Below are 27909 nucleotides of genomic sequence, written 5' to 3' on the forward strand. Positions count from 1 at the left end.
ATCCAAATGGAAACTGTAATTCTAATTTAAAAACCATAAAAGCTAAATAAGCATGACATTTTAATGCATTGAGTAAATATTTTATCATATATTAGCATTATGCATTCAATATAATCAAACCCGTGACCTTGCTGTTGCTATAACATACTGTACTAGTTGAGCTGCAGGAAAGCATCGTGTCATCTGATCAAATATGTAATCATCTTGGTTTCACAGACAAGGCTTAAAGCTAGTCCCAGACTAAAATGAATGTGTGACATGTCTTAACTGAATATAACTTGCCCAGAAATATCTTAAAATATATCAGTGCCATTGTTTTGTGTCAAGCTACACACCAGTAATCTATTCTTCTAAGGCATTTTTATAAAAGCAACATAAATATATTAATTCAACTAAAGCATAGTCCTGGCTTAAGCTAAGGCGTGTCTGTGAAAACGTGCCATAACATTTTAATGAGTTGTCATGCAGGTAATGAAGACCTACAGCCTTAATAAAACAAAATTGTAATCCTTCCAAGTACTTCCTGGAAGATGCTTATACCCAAGACTGGAAAACACTCCTAGACAACCAGTCTGTGCACCACATTGTGGAAACTGGTTCTGCTAATTCATAAGGAAGGTTGTTCCCAAACTATTACTTACCTCCAAGTTGGTAACCAATATTACCTCCCAGTTGCTAGAAGAATAGATGAATCAGCAGCCGCATGACTAAAGCTAGAGACAGGTTCACAAATAGTTGACAAACACATCCACTCAGTTATGGATAGAACTAGAAAATTCACAATTAGAGATCTAGCTTTAAATTCTTACTAGTCTTGCATAATTTGCTTGAATAACAGGTCTCCCTAATCACAAATCTGCACTTCAATAAAAGTTCATTACAATACTTCCCCTTTTTCAGTCATTTGTCTTTAGTGACCTGATGAAGTAACGCAACACAGCACATTCTTCATGTTCTGTCTGGTTCTTGAGACACACCCTTAACTCTGCACATTTTGATAAATGTCACTGATATGGTGGAAATATTCTTGACTGCAAAATGTAAAATAATTATAATTCTGTTAAAGACAAGTTTGTGTTGTTTTAGACCCAACAACTGTTTATCATGATTGGCAATGTGACGTTGAGGCATTCGGTTTCAAGATGATAGGCCAGTTATTTGACAGGTAAGCACATTGTTTTTTATCAGCCGTAATGTCTGTTGACAACTGATAAGTATAGATTGGCGAATGGTGTGCAATTTGTTGGTGTTTGCATCATCCATACCTGTTTGCACACCTTCCAAGAAAAAAGAAGCGTTACGTGTCATGTTTTAAACATTAGGTGGAGTTACTTATTTAACTAAAATAGATCAATTACATTCAACTACTCATTTGTAATAATAACTTGAGAGCAGAAGTCAAAACATCACACAGGCCTGAAACTGCTCCCGTGGCTCTGATGCAATCGAGAGGAAGGCTTTCGAGCAGAGAGAAAATTCTGACACAGCTCCAAGGTAAATGAGGCCCAGTCACAGCAGCGCCACGCTGCGCTGAAAACAAACATGCGGGCCTGGCCATGGACACAGTGTACGTAGCTTAGACCTCCCCATTCACTCACTAATTCCCCCTTCAGTTCACAATAAAAGCTCTTTCCTGAACTGAAATTCCTGAATTTTCCTGGGCGCACACCGGCCATCCTCAATGTGGAAAAAATCAGTAAATCCTGAAAGCATGCACGTGTCCCGCTACTTCCTTTTAAAACCATTGGAATTTTGGCAGAGGGGGCTCTCTTGCTCCAGTGACTGAGTTTTACGCACTTGGTTCCGCTCCATGTGCCTTTACGAGGCGGTTTGTAAACAAGGAAGTGGTTGAAGCCATTTTGAATGGTCCAAGCACTGTCGATGAATCTGATCCCGTCCTCCGGCACTTGAGATGGGCTTATCATATTGGCTATCTAATTCCCTGACCTCTTCTCTGGGCCTGTTCTCCTGTCAAATGACCCCAGTAACTGTGAAGCAGTGACGTAAAAGAGGACACTGAATTTCCGACACTTATTTATTAATGGTCATCTGAAATCGATTGGCTTGCAGGTTACATGTGACTAATTCGAACTCTAATTCAATTGAAGAGGCTTCTAGAAGAGGGAAACAAAGAAACACACTGCATTTTTGCTAGTTGATTTTCAAATACTGGATATAAAAAGAAATAGAAGAAAGTGGAAACAATATAGGGACTGGCTTGGTTGAACATAAGCTGGTTTGGTTGCCACTGTTTTCAGTTTTATGAAAAATAGTTTGGTTTCATTTATTTATTTCATCGGGCCCAAAGCTAAGCTCATGTACTCGTAAAAATACACAGATACCAAAGACCGAAATAGGCCATCTCATGTGACAGACATCCGTAGGCCTACTCGTACTCTTCCTTTTGAAAAAACTGCATATGCTGTTTAAATATAATGGGTTCTTATCCCTTCTGTTCTCTTTAATCGTGTCGCATCATGTGTAGACACGCTGCAACAATTCAACAAAAATGTGAGTTGAAGTGCAGTATGGCAAATAACAATTCTTTACAAATGCATGAGAACATGTGAAAGGAACAGTTCACCCACAAAAGAAAATTCTGTACATTTTATAAAAGATTATAATGTTTCAGACTATGGTAGTCAACGGTGGCCAAGAACTGTTTGGTTTGTCACATTCTTTAAAATATCTTTCTCTGTGTCCATCAGAACAAATTTATACTGATTTTGAACAACTTGAGGGTGAGTAAATGATGACAGATTATTATTTTTCGGATGCTGTCCCTTTAACAAATAAAACATTGGGTATGGCCCTTAAAGGGGTTATGTGGTGCGAACACATGTTTTTCTGTGTCTTTGGTGTGTTATAAGTTGCCCATATATGTGTTTGAATTGTCGGAAACAAAAGTGTAATTTAACTAAAAAGTGAATTTTCACAAATGTGAGTAAGGTGGCGTAACTGTCAGCACAATTGCTTTGGATCCTGTTGTTCCAAATATGGTAAGAGCTGTTGCTTTCCATCACACGCTTGCAGTATTCGACCAATCACTATGCACTGGTTAAGTGGCCAATCAGCGCTGAGCATTATAAAGAGAGATACAGATACAGAGAGATGGGGCAAAGAGGAGATACAAACATGCATGGTATGTGAAAAATACAGGGTTTTTGAACCTTAAATCCTGTATACACATTGCATTACAGCTGAAACAAACACTAATATTTGTTTTAGCCTTGCCTTTTGACCCATTTTAGATGGTTAGCACACAGTAGATGTTCTTGTGAAGATGGGTGGGATTGCTGAACATTGCAAGAACATTTATATAATCATCTTAGGCAGGAGTGGTGAAGTTTATGGCTTGGATCTCTTTTAACCGTAGTGTGCCACCAACAACACAGTGATTTTACCTATTAATTAATGCCTAAATATATTGCACAATAAACCATGTTTATTTATTAGTATTCTTTTCAATATCATTTAATTCATGGACGAAATCCAGGCAGTTAAGAGATGCAAGTAAAAAAGGTGGAAACTCATATGCAACATTCATGACATGAAACTGAAGGTCATATAGTGGGAGGTCGGAGACTCCTACATCCCATCTCATATAAGCAAAAACTTCTCATCACTTAGCCCCCTCGTGAAAAATATACCCACTAAGGTTAACGTAAGCTAAACATCTGATTCTCTATCTACTGATGCTGGCCAGAGGGGGTCCCAGAAAGGACAAGTCAAAGTGCTTACATATATAAAGAAGCCGTATCTTCAGCGCTGGCCCAAACCAGAGGAAATCAATATTTCATTGTCTCTCCATCACATGGGGCGAGATAGAAACGTATTAATAAATGATGAATTGGCAGCTACTATGACAACAGCCCTGAAGCAGTGAGCTCGGGTCAGGTGCTGCTGTAGTTTTGTAGAGAATTACTCAAGGGTATTCTGTCTGCATAAGAATCTTTTATCTGGATTATCATTGTTTTTAGATTGAACATAATTCTGTCGCTCTAAAACTGTTTAATGCTCTTGACCGTGTGCATTACAAAATGATAAAGTAATCTTAGGGTTAAGACATCTTTCCACAAGGAAAGTGAAAATGTTTTTGTTCATTCGTTTAAGCATACAGGAGGTCATATCAAAGAATGTGCTTGATCTTAACAAGATGTTAATATTAACATTTACATTTAAATGTTAACACCATACTGAATCACAGAAGTCAATCTATGTGACTCCTATGACTCTGATTCATAATGTATTCTGCTTGTGGCGCATTGACACGGTGTATGGCGCCACCATATGGTTACAACAAAAACACCAATATGCAAGACTTCAAGCACTCATTAGAAAGCCAATTTTCCTAAAAAAAACACCTCAAATAATTCTTAAGCAATTATACAAAAAACAACTCAACGCATGACAAATTAGTATATTTTATTACAAACATCATCCATATTAAGAACTGTTATCCATCAAGGAAAGCACACACCTTGAGGCTGTTATAACACAAACATAATTTGTATTTTGAAAGTATTGATGTTAAATTCAACCTTCATGTTTTCAAGACTTTTCTATAATCTATTGTTTTAAATCAAACCAACATATCTCCTTAAGTATTTATTTGTGTGTGCAAATATATATGTATACAGTTCATATGTGGTAATATCATAGTGTTTGACTTACCCCATATCTGAGGAGACAGACATTCAAATTCAGGAAAATGCTTGTTTTAAACCAAAACAATATGTCATTGTGAGTTATGTTTTGGTTTAATAAAGCTCAGGGAATTTCAATAATGTTAGCTTTCCCTTCTTGGCACTTCAATGCTTTTTTAAGTAAAGATTTAAAAACATACAGTTGATAATTTGTCCCTATGTAAACCCATATATCCCATTTAGTTAATTACATAAGAAAAAAGTGTTTCTACTGCCTAAAAGCCACACTTGAGCCGCAGTATACAACTAACAGTTTGTTTACCATGTCATTCCTATATTACAATAAATCATCAAGAGATTGTCCACTGCGGCTCATTTTCTATGACGGTTCCTTCATCATTTGAATTTGACGGTAATTAAATGAAACAAACGATAAAGCAAAAATGATTCACACAAATAAATAAAAAAGCTCATTGTTTTTGAGACCACATTTCAACAACGACTGTCAGGTGAAATGTGGTTAGAGGATATAGTATGCACTTGACCGTTTTGTACACACGTGAAAATGACTGCAGCACTGCACAGCTTCAACACTGAAAGGTTTTTCAAGTCTGTCCTTCAGAATTCACTGTGTGGACAAATAAACACACAGTGGAGTCTACATTGAGGAGAAATTATATGGAAAAAGGCTTTCTGGCACACCCAAACTGGTCCCGGGTAAGGTCAGCAAGTTAATGCGTTTACTATGCTGGTAACATATAAAAGGAGGATGCAGCAGTAGCGTTTTTCAAAGTTCAATGTTGTTTAGTTCCTCAGAGCTTTTAGTAGATGAGTCGTTCTCTTTCTGTGCCAATAAGTCTTTTGTGAGCAGCCATAACTTTTGCTTTATTTACAGATGGACCTGTTAAAGAAATATAGTGAGATTTCAAATTCAAGCACCATTTTAATGTTTCTTTTTAATTATTTTGAATGCATAAATTATACAAACTGCCAGGCTAAATTCATTTTGAAACATATTCAATCATCAACTTTATTTGGGTGTGAGCTATGCCTTTGAGAGGTTTGGTGAATGTTTGATATTATGATGTACCTGCATAACTGAGTAACACAGGCAGGAAGATGAGACCATGAGCAGCTCCAAGCAGAACCATAGACAGATACATGCGGAAATAGAAGATCTGGAAGATCTGGGATTTGGACAGGGCAAGAATCAAAATCCCACCAAATTTAGTGAGAGTGATTCCACTGAACACCTGAGGACAGAAACCAATTTATTAAACACAATGGCTAGGTTTCATTATGCTGTCACAGAGGATATAAGCTTCACATTCAAGAATTCAATGTTTGTTATAGCACCTTAAATGTTGTCAAATAAATGTAAACTCAAATTGATACCTAATGCAAATGACATGTTTGCATAATTGTTGGGGTACTTATTTTCTGAAATCAATGCATGATCAGAATTATGTATGACACGCCTCCTAATTCAAAAGATTTTATCTACTGATCAAAACACTGAAAACAAGTGAGAGACTAAAGAGGGTAGCGTGTTAATGAAGTCGGTGAGATAGCGAAGAAAAATGTCACTTACAGAGCTGCCCATGTGTGCCAGTGCCTCCTCTGCCCTCTTCACCCTCGAGCTCTTAGTGCTGACACAAAAAGCTCTTACGATGTGACTGCAGAACTCCACTGATATACCACAGCTCTGCAAAACACAACAATGCATGTAAGATTCAAATCATGGCTGCTGTACTCAAACAAATTATTTCTGAAAATAATCAATTTCTCCAAAACTTAAAGGAAACACAAATGTGTCATAAACATACACAAAAAGAAATTTTGGTGATGGAAATCTGGTGATAAATAAAAAATGTAATAAGTTAAAATAAGTATAAAAAAGCCATCCCAATCCTATTTCTAGGGTTCATGAACGCACCATTACAAGGTTGACCAATGACACAGCGTTGAGACTGATATTCCACAGCCACATGACTCCAAACATGTTGATCAGGATCATTGCAATGGTGAACGACACCATTAGCGCAGACCAGAGATCAAAGCCCAACAGCACCGCAGACACCAAAAAGATGGCCAACAGCGACACACCAAGATTAAAGGCAGTGTCTGCAATGATTGTTAGGTACTGTTCGTAGAACACGTAGAACACGCTGTACAAGAAGAAAAAACACCCACATCAATGCTTGCAGTAAATACAGTTGTAAAAACATTGTACAAAATTGCACCCAGTGACCAGGATGTCCTTCATAGCTGATCATCATGACCTCCAATGCTGATTTGCATTGCGTTTGTCCTATGTTTATGATACATATGCACAAATTCAACACCATTTATGGAAGCAGGTTAGTAAAAATGACCTTTACTTTGCTAAACTTTGCATTTGATTCACACAAACATACTCTATGTTGGGTAAAAACACCTACTCGGCACCTTTCTCAGAATACAATAAAGTAAAAAGCGGGCATGTCTATATACAGTAGTACAAGTACAGAGCTTGGTTTGTACTAGTCTGAGGCTGTAAAAGACAAGTTAGGTTGACCTGTAGGGGAAGACTCGGTAGCTCTTGTCCTGCGGTCCTACTGCTTGCGTGATGTTGTCCGTTAGCTCTCGTGCCATCTTCAGGGCATCAATATAGTCAGCCGATGTTTTTAAGATGCTGTGATAGGTCATAAAGTAGGTGGCCCCGACATCTGTGTTGTTGTTTTTGAGATCAACAGCAGTGCTGTACGCAGCATGACCACTAAATAAAAAGAAATATAAAAGCCATTAATAACTACTACAATATTAATTTGCTAGATAACATACCTGCAGCTCTTTTTTATGAGGACAGTCAACAGTCTAGAGCAGAGGACATTTGAGGACACAGCTTATCAATCAAGATAGCTGAAACTCACCCTTTTCCACACTTGATGTTTGGGTTGTCTGAGAGAAACATGGGGAGGAACCGCATGAAGTCGGTACCATTAGGTCTTTGTTTCCCGCTGGGGGTCATAGGCCTGCAGTGAACGCAGGTCTTCTCCACCACTGATGGACAGAAACATTACAATCACTCATTATGACAAATAATATACACAATCAACAGACCCCAAACTGAAATACTCTGAAGGTTATTTTTTTAAATCTCTTTCCATTGATTTTTTTCTAAACATGTTGCAATAACAGTGCAAACTGTCCTTATTAGGTTAAAGCTCAACAAAAAGTGCCCTGCGCAAAAGGTCTCGCAATGGCCCTGTAGAGCCGTGCGGGTCAAGGTTTGTTGATCCGCTGGCTAATGGTTTACCTGAAGCGTTACAGAAAGCTCCAGTCGAGTTATAATATCTGCAGCAGGAGGACTGCGGCTTCACCCAGTCGAAATAATCATCCAACCAAGATGATGGAACATTATGGATCTTTGTGCTAAAATCACAACACCAAAGTCAGTATATCAATCTTATATACAGTAACTGAAAAACGGATAAAACTATCACAAGCAATCTAAACATGAGCAATATTTTGAAATACAGTTGAATGAAAAGATTCTATGTAAAGTTTAACGACACAAATGAACTCACTAGTTGCTCATAAGAGAGGCGGAGTAAATTTGCTGAACTAAAGAGTTGTTATTGCAGCCCACTCCACCACACACAGCGTTCTGGCCCTTAGTCGTTTTATAGTCGTGTCCATCCTCTACCACAAAGTAGACCGGCGCCCCCGTGTGCAGGTACTCCGTGAGGTTTCCAAAGTAATTTAAAACATACGAGTCCTATAAGAAAAATTCAATGTTACTCGATGTAAACAACTTACACAAAAGGCAAACTTATGGAGTAGAATATACTGTGTTATATAGTAGACTATTTAAAATATCAGAAAATATACAATCTGCACAAATGTGTGGCAACGGTATGCAATTCAATTAATTGCTGTCAAACATTGGTTTTTACATTGCTACAAAGAACACATACATCAGGCATGGACAGGTCCTGGTCGAGGCCAATCTCCACTTTGTTAATGACAGCTATACTAAAGGAGAGTATTCCCACAAACACGGCAACCTACAGAAACAAGTAAACGCAAGAGAAAAGGGATTAGAGTAGAAAACATCCAATGGAAGGTCAACACCACTTTTATTTGTTTGTTCACATAGTCTTACCACCAGGGGGCGCACCCAATCCATCAGGATGAAAGGAGCGTATATTTTCTTGAAAAATTGGAACAGACAGCCTTCCGATTTTGCTTGCTGTGCCTCAGGCAACTTAACACAGCAGAATATATCCACCCGATTAGCCTGGGAAAAACATATACATGAATGAGAAAATTAATTAAGAAATTTTAAATAGTTGCACATGCTCACACATTTATTTATGACAAAGATAGCGGCTGAATAAAACAGGAAGCAATTTGCCACTGTAGTTTAGATTTGTTACTTGTGAAAAAGGTCACTGTGCAATGGGTCATTTTATTAATAATATCGTTTAACAATTAACAATTTACCTCTTGTCTCTTAATGTCCAAACCCAGAAGAGACACAAAGCAACTGATCTGCAGGAGGAAATCAATGAAGACGGCCAGACCGGCAAACAGAGAGAACGTCCTCACTGCAGGCATTGTAGAGAGAGCACCTACAGCAACAACAAAGAGACAGAAATCCAGTTGAACATTCGTTCTATATGATGAGAATCACATGAGCCAGATGTCATTCTGTGAATGGCTCTTCGGTCACATACAATACTGTCCGAACAAAGTAAGAAAACAACTGGAGAAAAAAATCTGGAGATTATGACTCAAAGAATAAATTGTGAAGAGAATGCACATGACTAGAAGTAATAGTGAGTACTATTACTAGGAAAAAATATGTAATGGAGGGAAACAGTTTATCCCTTTAGAAGAAAATGCTTGGCCAATATACCTAAAAAGAAAGCCACGGTCTCAGAGAACGAAGAGAGGAACATGCTGGGTGCCACATCTCCGAGAATACGACCAATCTGCTGATGCAGCTCTTCCTCATTCATCCGGATATCTCTCTGCATGCGCAACCAGAAAACACTTGTTTACTTGACAATGAAAACAATAACACATCATCAAGCCTTTAGAAAAAAAAGTACAGCTAACATCTGCAGGCATCAAATAATACCAGAAAACCTCACATATATCAAATCTAGACTATATAACGTCAAAAACGTGTCTCATTTAAAGTTAGTCTCAGGAAATGTAAATATTGTGTTAGGACTTCAAAACACACCTGGTATGTCTGTACGATGATGAAGATGTTGTCCACTCCAACAGCCAGTACGAGGAAAGGAATGACCTCGATGACGATGAGTGTGAGGGGGATGCCAATGTAACTGAAGATACCCAGAGAACAAGCCACCGAACTCAGGACGATCAGGATACCAGCGATTCCCAGAGAGATCTTTGAGTCCACCTGTGTCACAAATGCACAGATGAAAAAATATTAAACATGGCTGTTGAATATGAAGCTTCAAGAGTGCTGCTCTAAAAATAAAGACAAAGAAAACATAAAATACTCTATGTATTGTAAGTAAACATGAATGGTCTTTTCTAAGCTACACATACATTGCAGTCAAACTAGTGATTATCAACAAAAAATAATTATAACTTATTTTATTATTTCTAAGTTTTGTGATCTTTGGTCCCTTTCTGTTACCATGCCTATGAGGGTATCTATCTTGTGCACTTCTAACTTCTAGCTGCTTTGTTCCTCAAATGGAACAAATTGATCGAACATTCAATCTTACGTAACCGCATTTAAATTTTCTCATTTTTTGTGTCTCTTCATCAAGGTCTTACCAGTAGTGTCCGAAAGCTGTTAATGTGGCCCAGAGCCAATGAGATGTAGACAAACATGATGACGTAGCTGATCACGATGGTTGTGACATCACTGCTGCTCTCCCGGTTGATTTCATCCTCAATGCTGCGCTCTGCGCTGAACGAGATGGTCAGGTTTGGGTTTCTGTAGTTCTTCACAAAGTTGATAAACCTGTGGAGTAGTGAGTTCATCAAAAAGAAGAATAATACAGAAACGTTTTTTTGCTTTTAGCACCATTTTTTATTTATTATCTATTCACCCACATGCAAACAATACAAACCATATGAATTTATCTAACTTACTCTTTCTCCCATGCAAGAGCTTTGCCGATCTTGTCTGTGTCATTCAGGTAGTTGGTCACAGGAAAGGTGATGACAAGAGCTGTAGCGTTTTTGTATTCAGTGCCTTTGTTTTAAAAAAATGAATTTAATTATAAACACCATATGCCAGGGAACATGAATAAATCAATAAAAAGCAGTTACTAAATTTTCACTTTCAGATCTTATTTTATCTTATTTTTTGTTTCTTTCGACTTTAATATTTTAAAGTTACTCTTTTGCAAGAATTTCTTATTCCGGTTTTATGGCAAGTTTAATACTTCTTGGATTTTTTTTTATCCTGGAGTTCTTTTTTTTATTCCGTCCGACTAACCTTCATATCCACCGAGAGCTAGCCATGGGAATACTGGGCCTCCAAAAGTCCCCATGCAGGGGTCATGATTTTCGGGGTCTGTGCTGTCATCCAAAGCTGTAGGAGAACTAGTGTAAAAAGCAAAGAGTGTGAGCAATTAACAATAATGTAACAGAAAAGTGCCAACAAGCACAGTAAGTTATAATAAACACAAATAAATGAACAAAAATCAAGCTCACCTGGCACAATATAGAAAATGAGTGAGGTAATTAGCATAAGTAAAGAAAGGATCTTTAAACACATGTTCCAGGACCTCATGGCTGTTCTGGTAGTAGTTTAACACACTCAAGATGATACAGTTGTCAATGTAAGGAGACAGCGGAGAAACACAGATGTCTTTAAGGCTCACTATTTCTCCTTTATATTCAGCTGTTAGATGTGTGATTTCTGTCTGGAGATCCAGCACCTAAAAACATGGCAAAAATGTGTTAATACATGTTAATAAATGTGTTAATACATCTTAACAGCCAAGAAAGCGCTGGATCATCAAACCATAATATACACAGGCTACCCATTTCATTTACTATGAGCCTTCCTTGCCGACTCACCTGATGGAGCAGCGATAAACTAAAGATGGGGGAGAAGGTGATGTCTGGTCCAGTGGTTGAATTAAAGACAATATGTTCAGTAAACGGAGTGGTGATGATGAGCTGTTCGGTACGGAAAAACGGTCCAAAGTGCTGGTCAAAGTAGTCCTTCTCCTGTCTGGCCCTGCTGCTAGGGGACGACCACAGCTCCACTGGGTTGGTGGTAATTTGCATGTAGACCAGACCGGCCGAGCAAGCCGACACAAACACGACACTAGTCAGGATCACGGTCAGCGGGTGACGCACACACAACGAACCCCAGCTGCTGAAGAGCATGCGGAGAGCGTTCTCGAAACGCTCACCCAATGTCTCACAGCATGTAGCTTCACCTGGAAAACAAAAAGACAGGCTAGTCAGACAAACAGAGCAACCACAAATGAACGTTTTTTTTCTTCGGTGGGAACAAAACTACAAAAGGTTGGAGCAGAAGAAAGTGTTTTGATAAGAAAAAAGAGAGTAAATTCAAATACCTAAAAACTCTGTGCCATTTGCATTCAAGGAGAGGGGTTGGTTACTGTCTAGAATCGGGCCATATTCAGATGTGACCATCTTCTTTCTGTAATAACATAAGCACAACAAAGTGACCTTTTCATTCATTTTAAGCAGTGTGAATGAAATTATGCCGCCTAATTTCCAGACGCATTAAAAGAGGTGACTGTCATAGTAAGTTAAAATTGAATTAATTCTGAACCAATTCTCGATTTTCAAGATAAAGTTTTACGTATACAACTGGAGTGGATGTTACCGTTATAATATTTTGACTCATACCTCACAGTTTTCCTTAACCATCCCTTACTGTAAATCATATCTTACCTGTAACACCACATGCACAGCACGACTCCAAAGAACATGAGGAGGAAGGCTACATAGGAACACCACATAATAACAGCCATGGCATCTAAGCCAAGGATGGTCCAGGGTGGAGGGATAGGGGGCGGAAGAGGGGTTGGGCCACAGGCTTTGCTGCAGTCCTGACATGAGCAGGGCCCGGAGCCATCTTCCAGAGACTCTGTGCAGCTAAATGTCCCGTTGTTCATGGGAGTCATGTCCACCGCAGGTCCTTCTGCAGGCCAAAAGACAAATATACATACATAATATTATCAAATATGTTAAATGTCAAAAAACGATTAAATATGTTTATACTTTGTAGATATATTACATGTTGCAAATAAAGTCAAATCTATTTTAAGAATCTTCATATAGGTGAATACAAAAGCCTAAAATATTAATATGCATTTTCAAGATTTTCCAAAAGACATGGGTAATAAATAACATAACTGACATTTAGAAAGTATTAAAATAAGATGACTTCATTCAATGTTGAGGACTATATTAGTTCTTTAGTCCAACTATAACCCAACAAGCACTTTGTGTGTTTAAGTTTGTGTGTATTTATACCTCCGAAGTCAGGCTCAATAGCAAAGGGAACTTGACCATTTTTGATATCGAACATGTACTGGATCCAGTTGTCGGGAGTGCACATACTGGCGGCCGTCCCACACAGCAGATTTAGAGCTTTGACATTAGTGGAAGGAGCCTGAACATCACTGCAGGCGTTATACATGGCTGTTAAGAGACAAATGTAAAAAAACTATATTGTAGATTATATCATAAAACTAGAACTGATTATAAAAGAAAACAAACTTTCAAAAACAGTCAATGCTTTAGCTAACATAAACTAACAAAAAAAGTTTGACTTACGTTTTAATGTTTTTTACAATTATTTATGTTAGTTCATAGTGCAATACAATTTTGATTTTAAGAATGTGTTAATAAATGCTGAAATAAATTAGTAAATGCTTAATTTGAACAAATGAACATGAACTTAGATTAATTAATTGTATACTACATAAATATACATATATTTCACAGCACTTGCACTTTACATGGCCACTTCCCCCTCCCCTACACCATTTATATTTATATATTGTTTATATAGAGTTTAACCTTCCTTCCTTTCCTCTCTTTTTCTTCTCTATTCTGACAGTCGAAAAAGCATTTAACTGTATCTCTTACTATGTATTTGATGAATAACTTTGAACAATACTTCAACAGCATTAAATTCAAGTTCATAGTAATGTAACAGTGCATTAACTAATGTTAACAACCTTATTGCAAAGTGAACTGATAGTCATCAATATAATATAATTCTTGTGAAAAATACTGTATAATACAAAGAATGTGTTCAGTATGAGAGTAAATGACTTCATTATTTCAGAAAATTAATTATTTGTCAAAAACAGAAATTATAATCTGAAGCATTTCTACATTTGTTATCAGTGTTCCTCTTCCTCACCATTTGCAAAGGTCTGGTTGATATAATAGGAAAGTTTGACCACATTGGTTGTGTTTTTCCCCGTGTCATCTGGTTCTGTTATGAACTCAGTAGCATTGAGAAACTGGCTCTGTCGAGGACTGCAGGTGAGTTCACAGAACAGGGTCATGAAGTTAAAGAAGCACGCTGGACACCTGAAAGAATATTGGAGCGGATGTTACATCACTGCCATAAAACATTGTAAGATCTGACAGACCAGTATGGGTCATAGTGTATGTTTTAAACAAACATTTAACCCACTTAACATGCTTAAATGTAAAGCAAAATAAAATGAATTGTATAAATTGCAATGCATTTTTTAGGAATCAGAAAAATGTGTTGTGATTCACTTTGAGCTACTGTGTATGTTTGCCATACCTGGACAAGTACTGAAGAGGAATCTGAATACTTTCCTTTAATGTCTTGAGCTGCTGTGTGTCACAGCAGACCCTGTTATCTCCATAGACGTAATTTGGGCATAGTTCCTGTACACATTGTGAGTATGACACACATTACATACATGATTATAGAATAGTTAACCCAAAAATGTAAATTCTGAAATTAATTACTAACCCTCAGATTGTTCCAAACCTGTATAAATTTCTTTGTCCTACTGAACACAAAGATGGATATTTGGAAGAATGTCTGTAACCAAACAGATCACATCCCTATTGACTCCCATAGTATTTAATTTCCCTACTATGGCAGAAAATGGGGGATGATGTAAATGGGGGGTGAGATCTGTTTTGGTTACTGACAAATTTATACAGGTTTGGAACAATCTGAAGGTGAGTAAATGATGACAGAATTTGCATTTTTGGGGGAATGATTCCTTTAAAGTCAATGCGGCATCACTGTTAAGTGCACTTCAAGCCAGCCAGTTGGGATGTAATAGATACATACTGTATGATGCAATGCATCTTAAATTTAAAGCATAATATTTGATTTGATACAATTGTATGATTGTATGATTCTTGTGTGATGAATATTAAAAATTTGCTAAGGACACAAAACTAACCAGTTGGAAAATATTTACAAGAACACTAGGTTTAACAAGCATTTCGAATTTTAAATAAAAATAAATATACAGGTCTATTATTATTAAAGTAATTCTCTTAATTTATAAAATAATATATTAGTATTAACTATTACATTTTTTTATGACTTTCTAAGTTTTTACATCCCTGTTAGATGACAGATATCACATAAAATAGGGATATTGATTTTTCACTCATCTCTGTGTATTGGGGGCCTGTTAACTTCAAATGAAACTGAACATGCAGGGTGTGCTGATATTCTTTGTTTAGGCAATCTGAAGTTGTGTTTGTTGTAAGAGCAGGATTCTACGTTAAAGCATATCTTGGACGTGGAGTTTCGAAAGTGTATTACATCAGAACCAATCAGATTTGGAATCTGTTTAGTCTGATTGCACACCGAAACAATAGTGGGAATTTGGAGTGGGAATACCTGCTTTTACAGGTAAAGATAGACAGACGCTGTGATTGAAGAATGTCGAGAAAATTAATATTTTCATACAGATTTCTACACTTTTGAGAACATGACAAATGAAGCGTGACGGTCACACATGGCAGAACAGCTCTTTATGTACTGTACTTATTGAACTGACTCAAGTCTCAGTTTGAAAAAGATGATTTGAGTATGTGTTGAATATATATCTATATGTGACTTGACATTCAAGATGTGAAGAAGAATTCAAAGAGAAAAGGTAAAACTGTTCGAAGTAGTGAAGTCTAAAAGCATAGTACAGATACATTTCCTAAATAAGCCATTAAAGGTCATGAAGGGATACATTCTCTTACCATTAACAGTTCTTGCCCATCCTCGGGTAAAGGTTTAGGAGGGCCAGTGTAATTGCAGTTGTACTTTTTGCCGTAGAGAGTAGAGTTTCCACATTCTCCATACCAGATACAGTGCTGGCAATAAACCTGCAGAGAAACACATAAGTTCACGCTAGTAACAAACTTTGATCACATGTATCTTTCATTTAAGCAATATCACATCCTCAATTCTCCTGGACAGCTGCTTGCTGTGATAAACAGGGCCCGTATTCATTAAAAATCGAATTGTTCGAAATGTGGGTGTTTCCCTTTAAAATTACAGAAAAGATCCTAGTAAAGAAAAAAGTAATTCATAAAGCATCTGCTTGTCATGATAAACAGGACCCGTATTCATAAAAAATCTAAGCGCAAAGAGTTGCTCCTGGTGACAAAGGTCTAAGAAAATTGTTTGAAATCAGGGTGTTTCCGTTCAAAATTACAGAAAAGATCCTAGGTCACCACCAATCCTATTAGAGACACGCTAAGATCTCCAAAACAGCGCAGAAATGCCACAGAGCCAGAAATAGAAGAAATCACTACATTAACATATTTAGCAACTGGAGAAATGCAGATATGCAGAAGAGCTGATTTGGTTTCGTCACAACCTTCTATAGTGATCACACAAACAATAACAGCACTTACAGAAACATATTGTGTCACTGTTCATTTTCTATCAAATGCGTTGACATTAACAGCATGGTAAATAAAAAAATAAAGAATATATATATATATATTGTGCATGAGTGCGTGCGAGTACGGTAAAACAGGAAAAAATACATGTGCAATTTCAAACTTATGAACATGTTCTTGAAAGCGCTCTTTTTACCTTATTTGTCAACCAACCAACCACAGTCTTTGAAAGATTGTATCATCCATAGCAACAGGGTCAGCCCCGCCTCCTCACTAAGTTCAAATTTAGCTATAAATTAAAAGCTTACTTAGAAGCTTTAAGAATACAGGCACAGATGATTAAAATGATGTATTCCGTTTATATATTCAGTTCCTCAATCACGTTTCCTTTCCTTCCCTTCACTAATTTTAAACCCTCTAAAGATGCTTCATAGAAGAACAAAGGGCAACCACAAAGACCCCAACATATTTTAAGGCCTTTACATGCTGTTATCTGCTTGGAAAAAAGCAAACAGAAGTATAGATCTGTGTGGGTCACTTATCTCGTGACAACCCAGTGATACCAGAGAAGCGAGCATTCCTCAACTATTTCATAATTTTAGCAGTAATGTGACTAGACTGTGCAAGCACATGTGCTGAGTTTGGGAGAATTGTGTCTCCACCCAAGCCGGTGGGGTGAGCGCTCAGGTGATCCAATCAAATTTAACTGACGTATTTTGCATCAACACCTTTAACAACATTTGATGCCACAAGTTAAGTAAAGGGACTGTCACGCTTTTGTTCAGCTGACAAAAGACAGGCTTGGCATGTCCATGTGACTAAGGCTTTCACACAGGAAACTCTGGGACACTTGAGTCAACATTTCTATCCATTAGGGATGGGCATTTAAAGCAAAAATAATATTCGAAGATCGATGAGAACTATTTGAAAATTATTTGAAATTCGCACCCCTCCCCACATGGACGCATTTACAGTATTACACACACACAAACGGAGAGAGAGAGAGAACATTTACGCTTCAAATCAGTATGACGGCACACTGCTTTATGTATTATGGAATATGCAATCTTACGCTAAGCAATACATTAAAATAACGTGCTGAAACAAATATATTAACAACCGAATGACGGCACTTATTAACAGTACGTCGATCAGCATCAACCGCTCATAATGCTAGGACATTTCCTTGTAAAATATGAGCATGCGCATTTATACCAACTAAAAAACAGCAGTGTGATTAATCAAGGAAAATATATTAAAGCCATAAAGATTTTAGACAAGACTTAAAAGGCGTTAAAACATATTAACCGAATGACGGCATTTATTAACAGTTCAGAGCGATTTCATGCATTAATAGTTCATAAGGCTTCAGTTTCAATTGTCCTGAAAAAGTTTCTGCAGTCTGGCAGTGATGGTTTTTCTAGACTAACAGTAAACTCGGGCTGAACAAACTCCATTAGATTTTTAAAACCCTCTCCTCCGACAAAGCCGATCGGAAGCATATCCTTAGCGATCATCTTGCTAGTTAGAGCCGTTATTTAATCCGCCCGTTTGGGATCCAAATTGGTTGTTCTGACCATAAACTAGCACCTGACTGCTGACCTGTGGATGGACCTGCTGGGTGCTTCGCCCTCAAATGATTGTGCATCGTAGTTGTTGATCCATGATAAACCAGCTTTACATTGCAGAGTTTGCACTGCACTTTATTCTCATTCATTTTATTTAAGGACCCCCACACACAGAACTCATTTTTGATATCAATTTATCGTTTCCGTTATGCCACGCGGGTCTACAGTGTGCGTAACTTCGTTACCAATTCTTGTGGGAAAATGTTTTGCTCTACTGTCTCTTGATTGACAGCCTTTAGGTTTTAGGTGCGTTGTTATTGGCAGCGCCACCCTTTGGTAACATGAACGCGTTACACGTGAAAACACGGCGAGTTTTTTAAGATCACACACACTATTCGAAATTCGATAATTAAATATACTATTCGAATATTCGAAATTCGTGACTCATCCCTACTATCCATGTCTTTTTCCTATTCAGTGTGTTGAGTGGGTGGATACAAGGTTATGAATTAATGTGAGATTGGGCCAATGAAATTCGTTAGAGAATTTCAGCCCTGGCCATTCATAAAATAAACTCTATCTGTCCAAAGCAACGATTCAAGATTTTTAAACACAATACAAAACTGGTTGTAATATCCTTTTGTACCAATAACTGTGCAATCAAGATGGAGATAACTATTGAAAAAACAATAATTAAAATAATATTACTGTAATGTTTGTCATAAACTGTAGTTATAAAGGTAACATCCTTATAGGATTATGCTTCATTGTTTATATTAAAATGAAATGAATGAGTTTACTTTACTTTAACCAAACTAAGCAGAGAAGAGAATGTCCGAAGTATTCTGAAAGGAATAGTTCATCCAACACAATATGATTTTATGTCATTTATTAACTTTTCTGTTGATCAAAACCTGTATATGACGAGAGAAGATATTTTGAGAAATGTCTCAGTGGTTTTAAATATGTATATGGAAAAAAGAAGATATTTTGAGAAATGTCTCAGTGGTTTTGAATACTTTCAATGGAAGTCAACATTAGAAATTCCTCAAAGGCTTGGAATGACATGAGGGTGAGTAAATGACGGAAGAGATTTCATTTTTAACATTTCTAAAAACTCAACCAGACAGATTCATATCGGATGAAACTGACCACTTTCTGGCTATTAGCATCATTCACCACCCATAACAATCTATGGAGTAGCTATTGTCTGCATGTATTGTGTCTGGTTAACCAACCTAAACGTTTCAATACTAACAAAATACCACAGTAACCGTCAACTTCTACGGGTTGAGTAAGCACTATAAAGATCTTCTGCTGATACTGTATGTATACACCAGGAAGCAGCATAAGAGTTAGCTGGTAACACAAGGAATCAGCATAGGAGTTTGCTGGTCTCGCCTGGTTACCAAACACTTGTGATGTGTCAGTTTGTAAAGAAGGAATCTCATTGTGACTCACTTTCATTAGAATGAGTCAAAAGTATCTGACCAAACAGTCAACAGAAGAGAAGTAACACTCTAGAAACCACATCATGTGACAAAACACATGAAAGTTCATTTAGGATGTTAAATGTTTCTGGTTTGCGATATAAAGAAATGGGCCAGACAATAGCACCACATGCTAGAGACAACATGAGATTGTGTCCCCATAATTGAACAGGTACCGCGAGATTAAAACGTCATTTCATTGACGGAAAACTAAATAAAAGTAAGATTACATGGATAACCCCCTTTCTGCGCCTATTTTTAGTCAACAGGGAAATAGTGGGTGTAAATCAAAACATGGTCAGGTGCCTTGCTAGACAGCGTTTAAAGGTTTAAAAATACTCTCTAGTCACATAGACCCCTAGATTATGAGACGCATACTATGTCGCAATGCAAAGCTGAACAATCATTTAGGTTGAAGTTCCCACATAAACGCTGTGTTTTCTAAAGCGTCAAACGCTGATCTTGCATTTAGGAACATGTGATCCCTTAAAAACCTGCAAAGGGTGACAGAGGATACTCATGATAGGCAAAACTTCCTCTGTACATAAAAAGCTTCGACTGAGGTTTTTCAGAGAGAAAGAGTCAGTTTCACTTCTTCACAGATCAAAGATATCCGACGGATGAAAAACTAGTCAAACTACACAACTTTTCTTTTGCGATCTGACCAGAATCAGTCTGAGAAGTGATGTGAGCTGACGAATAGGTGTCAGAGCGCTGACGTTAGTTGTGCTAGGCTACAGCAAAACACAAATATACACTAGTTACAGTCCTAGCAATACAAACAATCAAGCAGCGATCGCCATACTTACCCAGTGTGATAATAAAATGACGGTCCATAAAACATAAAAGCCGCGCTTTCCCCCCGGTAGAAACATCGCTCCTCTGACTCCAGCGCTCTTCTCTTGAATAACTCTGATCTGTTGAAGTGAAGCTTTCTTATTTCCTGTTTACATTCGCTCCTGCATTTCTTCTGACTAGATGTGATTGCTACCACCTGCCGGCCCAGAGTGTGTAGTGCAGCAGCAGTAATGGCAGTTCAAACCATAGACCGAATAAAATAGGTGCTAACACATCACGTGATGTAATAATGACATCTAGCGGTTGAAATTTCGCATTTAAAACGGCCAGGCTCGTGAATATTAATGACGTAACTGGGCGTTTTCAAGTAGACCTAGCTAATTTATTGTTTGTATGAATAATCATCAACTTTGTATGCGTGACCTTGATTACATTAATATTCAAAATATTTCATGTTTTGAGTATAACCCACGTATTAAAAAAACTTCACACATTTCACAAAACGCACGTGGATGCGCGTGTATGGCGTAATTGAGTGAATATTTCCTCGAGACACAACACATGGGGCCAGTTGCGTGAACTACTTCTCGTTTTTTTCTTTAAGACTGATCATAACTTCTTCAGTTACAAGTCAGTTACATAAAAGAGTAGATTGGTCTAATTGAAATCTAAAAAGTAAGACTGTAAGAATCGATATTTGTTGTTAAGATGCAGTCTTAACTTAGTTAGCAGCTAGTTTATGGAGCTGGCCCCTGATTAAACGATGAATCAATATGTCTGTGCTAGTCTACAAGGAAGACACGGTCGTTCATTCATTCATTCATTCATTAACATATAAACCAGGTGATTTATTTGCCAATCTCTCACATTCATGAAGAACTTGAAGAGATGATAAAACAGTATGATTACCCATGATTAGATTACAGGTAAAACACAATACTGATGACACCAGACACTTTCATAGTATAGATTACATTTTGTAAAAAAGCCATTTTTATTGATATTACTCCGTAGAGTGATAATTAATGTCAACAGGACAAAAGGATAAAGGACTTTGCCACCGTACTGACGGGACTAAAGCGAATGCTTTTAGAGGAGTGATCAAAGCAACAAAGACATGATTTTGTGATATCCAACAACATAACTTTGAATTGTAGCCTACAACATGGTTCTGTCTAAAGCTCATTTTAGTAAGCTTTTACAAATGTCTAAAGGAGGTACAGATAGGTAAAAAAACATAGAAACACATTTACAAACACAATAAACAGAAATGGAATATATGAGTGACCCCCGTAAGTGTTTTTTATGACAAAAGATAAAATACTCTGCTAGATACAATGACGCAAATTTCAGCCATATATTACAGTTCTGTACATGTACCAGTCCGATGTTGGTCTTTGGACAAGGCTAATTCTTACGATTCACGGGCAGATGGGACATCTTGGTCCCAGCGACAAAAGGGATCAGCTAAATTTGTCTGTACACTGCTGACCGGAGCCCACCTTCATTATTTTCTCCCAGTATTGTAAATTTAAGCAATGACCCTGTCCACAAAACCAACATTTCCAGCAAAAAGACGACAAGTGAAATCTATTACATTTACAATATAATGTTGTCTTTCATTCACAGCAGAGAGGCTTAAACAGTCTCTGGGTTCAGTTTACACATTTTAAAAATAAAGTTTTTATAACAAACACATTTGAACTCAGTACATTGTTGTGATGCATCTATTGAAGTTAAAGAGAAACATTAATTACGACTGAAATCATATTTTTCTTAAAAAGAGTCTTTAAACAGAGGTGTCCGCAAGCTACTTGTTCCATGGGATGCAATTTCAGAATTTCTACTGGCATCCACGTGGATTTTGTCGTCGTATCCTGGGCCACACTTATTCAATCCACTTCAGCATCTACGTCTAGCTCAGAAAGACTCAAGACTCTCTGAAAGGTTACCAAGGAAATCAAAAGCCTGTCCTGCTCTCGACGGAGCACAAACTACAGTTCATCAACTCAGCAATCTAATTGCCTTTGCTTCTGCTATAAATAGATGTCCTTCCACCTTTTATCTAAGTGGCTCATTTTAACAGTCCAACTTCTCATCAATGTGCTAGTGCACTTCCAACTCCATGTATTCCGCATTTTCTGCGGCCGGCAAGCAGCCGTTTTTGTGTGTTTTGAGTTCCAGGGGACAGAAGTCCTGCTGGTAGTCCGGGTTGTTCATGCTGTTCTGTGGATTGAAGCCATGCATGTTGAAGAAGGAGTGGCTGGAGAGGAGCTGGGTGTGGGAGGTGTTGAGATACTCAGGTGGGGCGGCAGCAGGAGAAACGGGGCTCTTGAAGCAGTTGAGATATTCTTCCTCGGTTTCATCTAGGACAGATGAAAAGTGCTGAAGTGTGCGGGGGGGTCCTGGATTCTGGTATATAGGGTTGGTCATGTGTGACATCAGTGAGCCATTTTGGTTAATGTATTCTGGGGAAAAAATACAGTTACATAAACAATCTATTCAGTGCATTTTTTTATTAACATTCAATTAATATGTAAATGCATATCTACACAGAGATTAAAACAGAACTTTGGGGTATTAGGATAGAAATGAAATTCTGTCATTTAACAACCTTCAAGATGTGTTAAACCTGTGTGACAGGTGAATCGTTGAATATGCAGAAGCATGAATAACAATATTGAGGGGAAATGCTGACAGAATGATAGGGTGTACTGTTCCTTTAAAGTGCTAACTCAAAAATGATGTCATCATTTACTCACCCTCATGTCATTTCAAACCAGTATTACTTTCTTTCTTCAGCAGAACACACACAAAAGATATTGAGAAGAAAGCTGGTAACCGAACAGCACTGGACCCCATGCACTTCTATTGTATGGACACAAAACCAATGCATTTGAATGGGGTCCTTCATTCTTCAAAATATCTTCTTTTGTGTTGTGCGGAAGAAAGAAAGTCATACAGGTTTTAAATGAGTAAATTATGACAGAATTTTTATTTTTGGGGTAGCTATCACTTCAAGACCACTAAACAGAATTATTTCCAACAGAGGCTTTCATTTCACCATTTTAATTCTGTCTTTCTGCTTTCCATCTAGCTTTTTCAGGCTGATCATATTTTTCCATTTCTAAGACATTTGGAAAACGTCTTCAGTCTTGGGTCCTAAAATCTGTTTGTTCCAACACCATACCAACCTGGAGCAGCCTGGAAGTCTCCCTCATCAAACTGTTCTGTCGGGTCTGGCATGTATCGCAGGACCTGACTGTTCTCTCTTGCCGGAAAGCCGTTCTACGACAAGTAAAAGAATAAAAGATTAAAAGTTTGTCACTCACTTTAACAAAAGCTTGTTACAATTCTTGTTGCTCATTTGCTAGAGTACGGCACTACCAATCCCGAGAACATGGGTTCAATATAATGGGTAGAGTTAGTGTACAGACACCAGCTGCAAAAATGTGCTTTAGATAAAAGCACATGCAACATGCACTCTTATAATAATAGGTAACTCACTATAGAAGACTGCAAAACAAAAGTTGGGACAGTTGAATAACAGGTAAAACAACTGTTGTCTTAAATTCTATTATATAGTGCATTCGGATTGCAAAACTCATACAGCACATTATAACTCCCCAATCTGTTACACGTGTTCTTTATTTTGTTTATCTGTGTTAAAAGAGTGCCGCAAGTATGACATATTTTTGTAGGCCAACCTGGATAGCATCTCACTGGTTCCATTGACAAAATTTCTATGGATTTTTCACATAGACTTTTGGATTATTACAGAAAAACACCTTTTGTCTATCAAGATAATCTTTACAAATGATAACATCATTTATGGATTTCCAAGACTACATACAATCTCCAAAAAGCAAAAGCTAACATGAGAATATAAAACAGACTCACAGTCATTTAATATCAACGTCACCACCACAAAGCCTCAGACGAATATTTTAAACTTGATTAAAAACATGTTCCTTGGTATGAAACTACTCTGGGAATAAATTTCCATCCACACACTTTTAAGATATGTATGCGTGATGACGTCAAATGTCCCAGACTGTGTCCATGTCTGTGTTCTCATTTCAAGGTTTTGCCAAACATCCTCTATAGTTATTATGAAAGTTATCAGGCGTCTGTGGTGTCTCTGTAACTTACCCCATTTTTGCTCTGACAGTTTCCAATGCTGCTGTTGAGACTCTGAAACAAAACAAAAACTTCACCAACCTTTGTTTTATTTTAATGACCAAAAATGGATATCAGTAGCTTAATTGAACTTGCATAAGATTGTTCCTCTCAGTTGGTATAGCATGGCCATTCCAAAGATAATGGGTTCAATTCCCAGTGAATGCATTTACTGATGAAACGTATCAACATTTACTGATAAACGTATCTACCAAACACATACAACTGTAAACTTATAAATGTTATACAGTATATGGGATTCTTGCTTTTGTTATCCTTAATGGTTGATTCAATTGACAAGTACATTCAATTGTGAAGATAATGATGATGGAAAAGAAAGAAAGCTTTATCACAGTATTCAACACACAAAACAGGTCTGTACAAGTTTTGAGAACAAATAAGCCATCTTCCCTGAGGTCCCTGAACCATTAGAGAACTCAGTCACCATAGCAAAACAACACCTTCTAAAAACATAAGGAAAGGCAAAAAGAAACAATCTAAATAGGTTACCATCTAGAGAAGCTGCAGCCTTAAATGGCTACGACTCAGTGATAATGTTACATAAGACTCCGGTGGAGCTCAAAGCCTTCGTTCTGCCAAAAACACATTTTAACAAGTGTTGCCCGCAAAAGCAATCAGACTTGAAAGGCTGTAGGAGCATTGCACACGCTTAGCAGCAGGCGTAAGGCCAGGAAAAGCTTGGCGGACTGAGGCCAGAAGAGTCCTATTGGACAGACACGCTCAAGTTTCACCATGGAGCGGTCATTAATCGGGAGGCAGCTGGGAGGAAGTGAGGGAGAGGATGAAGTTAGGAAAGGACTGAGCGAACGGGAAGTGGGCGAAGGAGACAGGGACAGGAGAAGAATATCAGGCCAGGTACATACGCCTCTGCGATGTGAACTTCCTGTCTTCTTGAGTAAAAGCACAGATCGCTGTCATCAGATTAACCTGAATAAGTTACCCCATGACTGTTACCACAGTTAATGTGTATCTACTATGACAGATGTTTGAGGACTGGAGTTTTGAATGTTGTAGTTTGTATTTGTAGTTTTTAAATTGTCGTTGCAGTCTTTCCGACAAATTTGCTAATATTTCACTATACTGTATAACGAGAGTGTTTAAAAATTCCAAAGAAAATATTTGGAAAAATGAAGTAGGATGTCTGTTAAGGCCCAATGTACTGTTGCATTAGGTCTACGCACACAATCATATCTATTAGACCAAAATACAAACATAAGAATAAAGGAAGAATATCGTTTTTGTGTATTGGTATTGTGTAGTGAATTACCACAGAGTGTAGCAGTTGTGTGCGAGAGGTGCTCGGGCTGCTGAAGAAACTGTGATGAGGCACTAAATACTTGTCTGCGTCAATGGTTTCTTCCAGTTCGCTGCTCATAAAACTGCGGCCACACTTTGAGTCTGAAGGACTGGGTAAGTGCATCCGATCATCACCCTGAGAAGATGGACACCGATCAGACATAAGGTCGAAAATACAGTCTCTGCTTCAGCTAAAGATGCCTCTCCTCCTCTCACCTGAATGACAAGATAGCGGGGTGGGTCACGTGCCATTTTGGAGAACTCAGCGATGAGCTCCCTGAAGCGAGGTCTGCTCTCTGCATCGATCATCCAACCTGGATTCAATCATACAAAAGTTAGTATAAAGCAGATTATGAAAAAGACATTTAGACCAAATCATGTAACCATCCTCGCGTCACTCACTACTTTGCCTTTTTTAAAGTCTAATAAGTAGGTCTAAAAGGTTTTAAACCCTGGCCACTTTTACACTTTATTCACTTAAATGTATTTATATAGAGCTTTTAACAATGTGCATCGTTCCAAAGCAGCTTTAAAGGAGCAAATAAGAAATACAGAAAGTCACAGAAAGGTAAAACACAGCACAGTGCATGGTGTTTAGAGAACAAGCAAGATCATTCTAATAAATAATATCTAATAAATAAATAAATAGATGCAGTCTCGGCACTTAACTAAAACTGATCCACTAGAATCATCTTATATAAACCCATACAAATACACTATTCACTTATAGGAACTACTAGTTAAACTGCATTTTCTTTGGTCGTGTTTCTTCTTGTCTAGGACACCAAGTGAGCCACTGGCGCCCCTCAAAAGAGTAGCGTGATGTACTTGATGGTACAGTAGCAAAATGTACAAACACACAAAGCCAGTGCTTTGTGAATAAAAGGCGTGGCACACGGGTTAATGCAAAAATTGTACAGTAATTGAACTGGTTTCATGCATGAAGGTGATTATTAATGAAAGGGCTACACAATCAACTTTCATTGAACAGAATGCATGTGTATATGTGTATAAGAGAGTTTCATTCCTACATTTGACCATGATCATGTAAACATCAATGGTGCAGATAGGGGGCTGTGGAAGTCGTTCTCCTTTTTCAAGCACTTCTGCAATCTCACTAGCAGGAATTCCATCGTAGGGCTTCGTTCCAAAAGTCATCAGCTCCCAGACTGTCACACCTACAGCAGAGTGTCAGACAATGCTTCTTCAATTCTGATAACCTCTGCTTAACATAAGTTAACATGAAACCAGAGTTGACCCCATTTACTTTCTTCATGCACTTTTCTGGTCTTAATGTGCACAATTCCCTGGTGCATTTAATACAAAAGAACCCCTGTCCGACCGCCTGCCTTTGTTCTGGTATGTACAATAATGCTAACTTTTCACAACTCATTCAAACTTACAGCTAAATATAAAAAAATGACATTTTACTGAAGTGAAACGTTAAAAATAATGAATTGAAGTCATTTTATGTTGACTTCAATTATTACATATGCAGTGATCCAAAATGCATCCTTTACCGAAGCTCCAGACGTCACTCTGGTGGGTATATGTCCTGTGTAGGATAGATTCAAGCGCCATCCATTTTATTGGCACCTGAAGCAGAAGGTAAATAGATATAAACTCATAAAACATATATTATCTATATTTATATAGTAAAACCAAGAAGCACTTCATCAAGATCAACCTTTACACACAACAGAAAACAACAACAGACCTTCCCACCATCTGCATGATATTCCTTCTCATCAGCACTTAACAGCTTGGCCAGGCCAAAATCAGTGATCTTCACATGCTGAGGGGTCTTCACCAGAACATTACGAGCTGCCAGGTCCCTATGCACAAGATGGCGCTCTTCTAAATAGCTCATTCCCTAATACACCAAGAGAGACATTTAAAAGAGTTTAGTAAGCATGAGATAAAGTAACAACAGTATGAATACTTAATCATAGTCAGTTAATATGTCCAAAAGTCACATTTTGTGACACTGAATGTAGAATATGGAATATAGCTATCAGTTGTGTCTCA

At 37.7% G+C, this 27909-nt stretch overlaps 2 protein-coding genes across 2 annotated transcripts in view; both read right to left on the minus strand.

Annotated features, from left to right (window-relative positions):
• Positions 1-4408: 4408 nt before the first annotated feature.
• npc1 (Niemann-Pick disease, type C1) lies at positions 4409-20571 on the minus strand. Its single transcript, XM_056743852.1, has 25 exons — positions 20397-20571; positions 15882-16007; positions 14440-14546; positions 14044-14216; positions 13146-13313; positions 12561-12810; positions 12218-12303; positions 11709-12076; positions 11340-11566; positions 11122-11228; positions 10773-10875; positions 10452-10641; positions 9883-10065; positions 9550-9664; positions 9135-9262; positions 8794-8928; positions 8606-8695; positions 8216-8406; positions 7945-8060; positions 7559-7688; positions 7204-7404; positions 6583-6814; positions 6238-6351; positions 5737-5899; positions 4409-5547 (listed from the first exon to the last, which is right to left on the minus strand). Exons 1-25 carry the CDS (start codon positions 20460-20462, stop codon positions 5468-5470), a joined length of 3849 nt encoding a protein of 1282 aa, XP_056599830.1. The 5' UTR covers positions 20463-20571; the 3' UTR covers positions 4409-5467.
• A 780-nt stretch (positions 20572-21351) lies between these two features.
• Positions 21352-27909, minus strand: part of egfra (epidermal growth factor receptor a (erythroblastic leukemia viral (v-erb-b) oncogene homolog, avian)) — a 43118-nt gene continuing 36560 nt past the window's right edge. Inside the window, exons 21-28 of the mRNA XM_056742761.1 lie at positions 27599-27754; positions 27402-27477; positions 26913-27059; positions 26098-26195; positions 25853-26017; positions 24538-24579; positions 23580-23673; positions 21352-22853 (exon numbers count right to left, since the gene is read on the minus strand). Coding sequence (XP_056598739.1) covers positions 22492-22853; positions 23580-23673; positions 24538-24579; positions 25853-26017; positions 26098-26195; positions 26913-27059; positions 27402-27477; positions 27599-27754 — 1140 coding nt within the window. The 3' untranslated portion in view covers positions 21352-22491. The remainder of the gene's footprint in view (positions 22854-23579; positions 23674-24537; positions 24580-25852; positions 26018-26097; positions 26196-26912; positions 27060-27401; positions 27478-27598; positions 27755-27909) is intronic.

The sequence above is a fragment of the Triplophysa dalaica genome, chromosome 3 (assembly GCF_015846415.1).
Source record: "Triplophysa dalaica isolate WHDGS20190420 chromosome 3, ASM1584641v1, whole genome shotgun sequence".
NCBI lineage: Eukaryota > Metazoa > Chordata > Actinopteri > Cypriniformes > Nemacheilidae > Triplophysa > Triplophysa dalaica.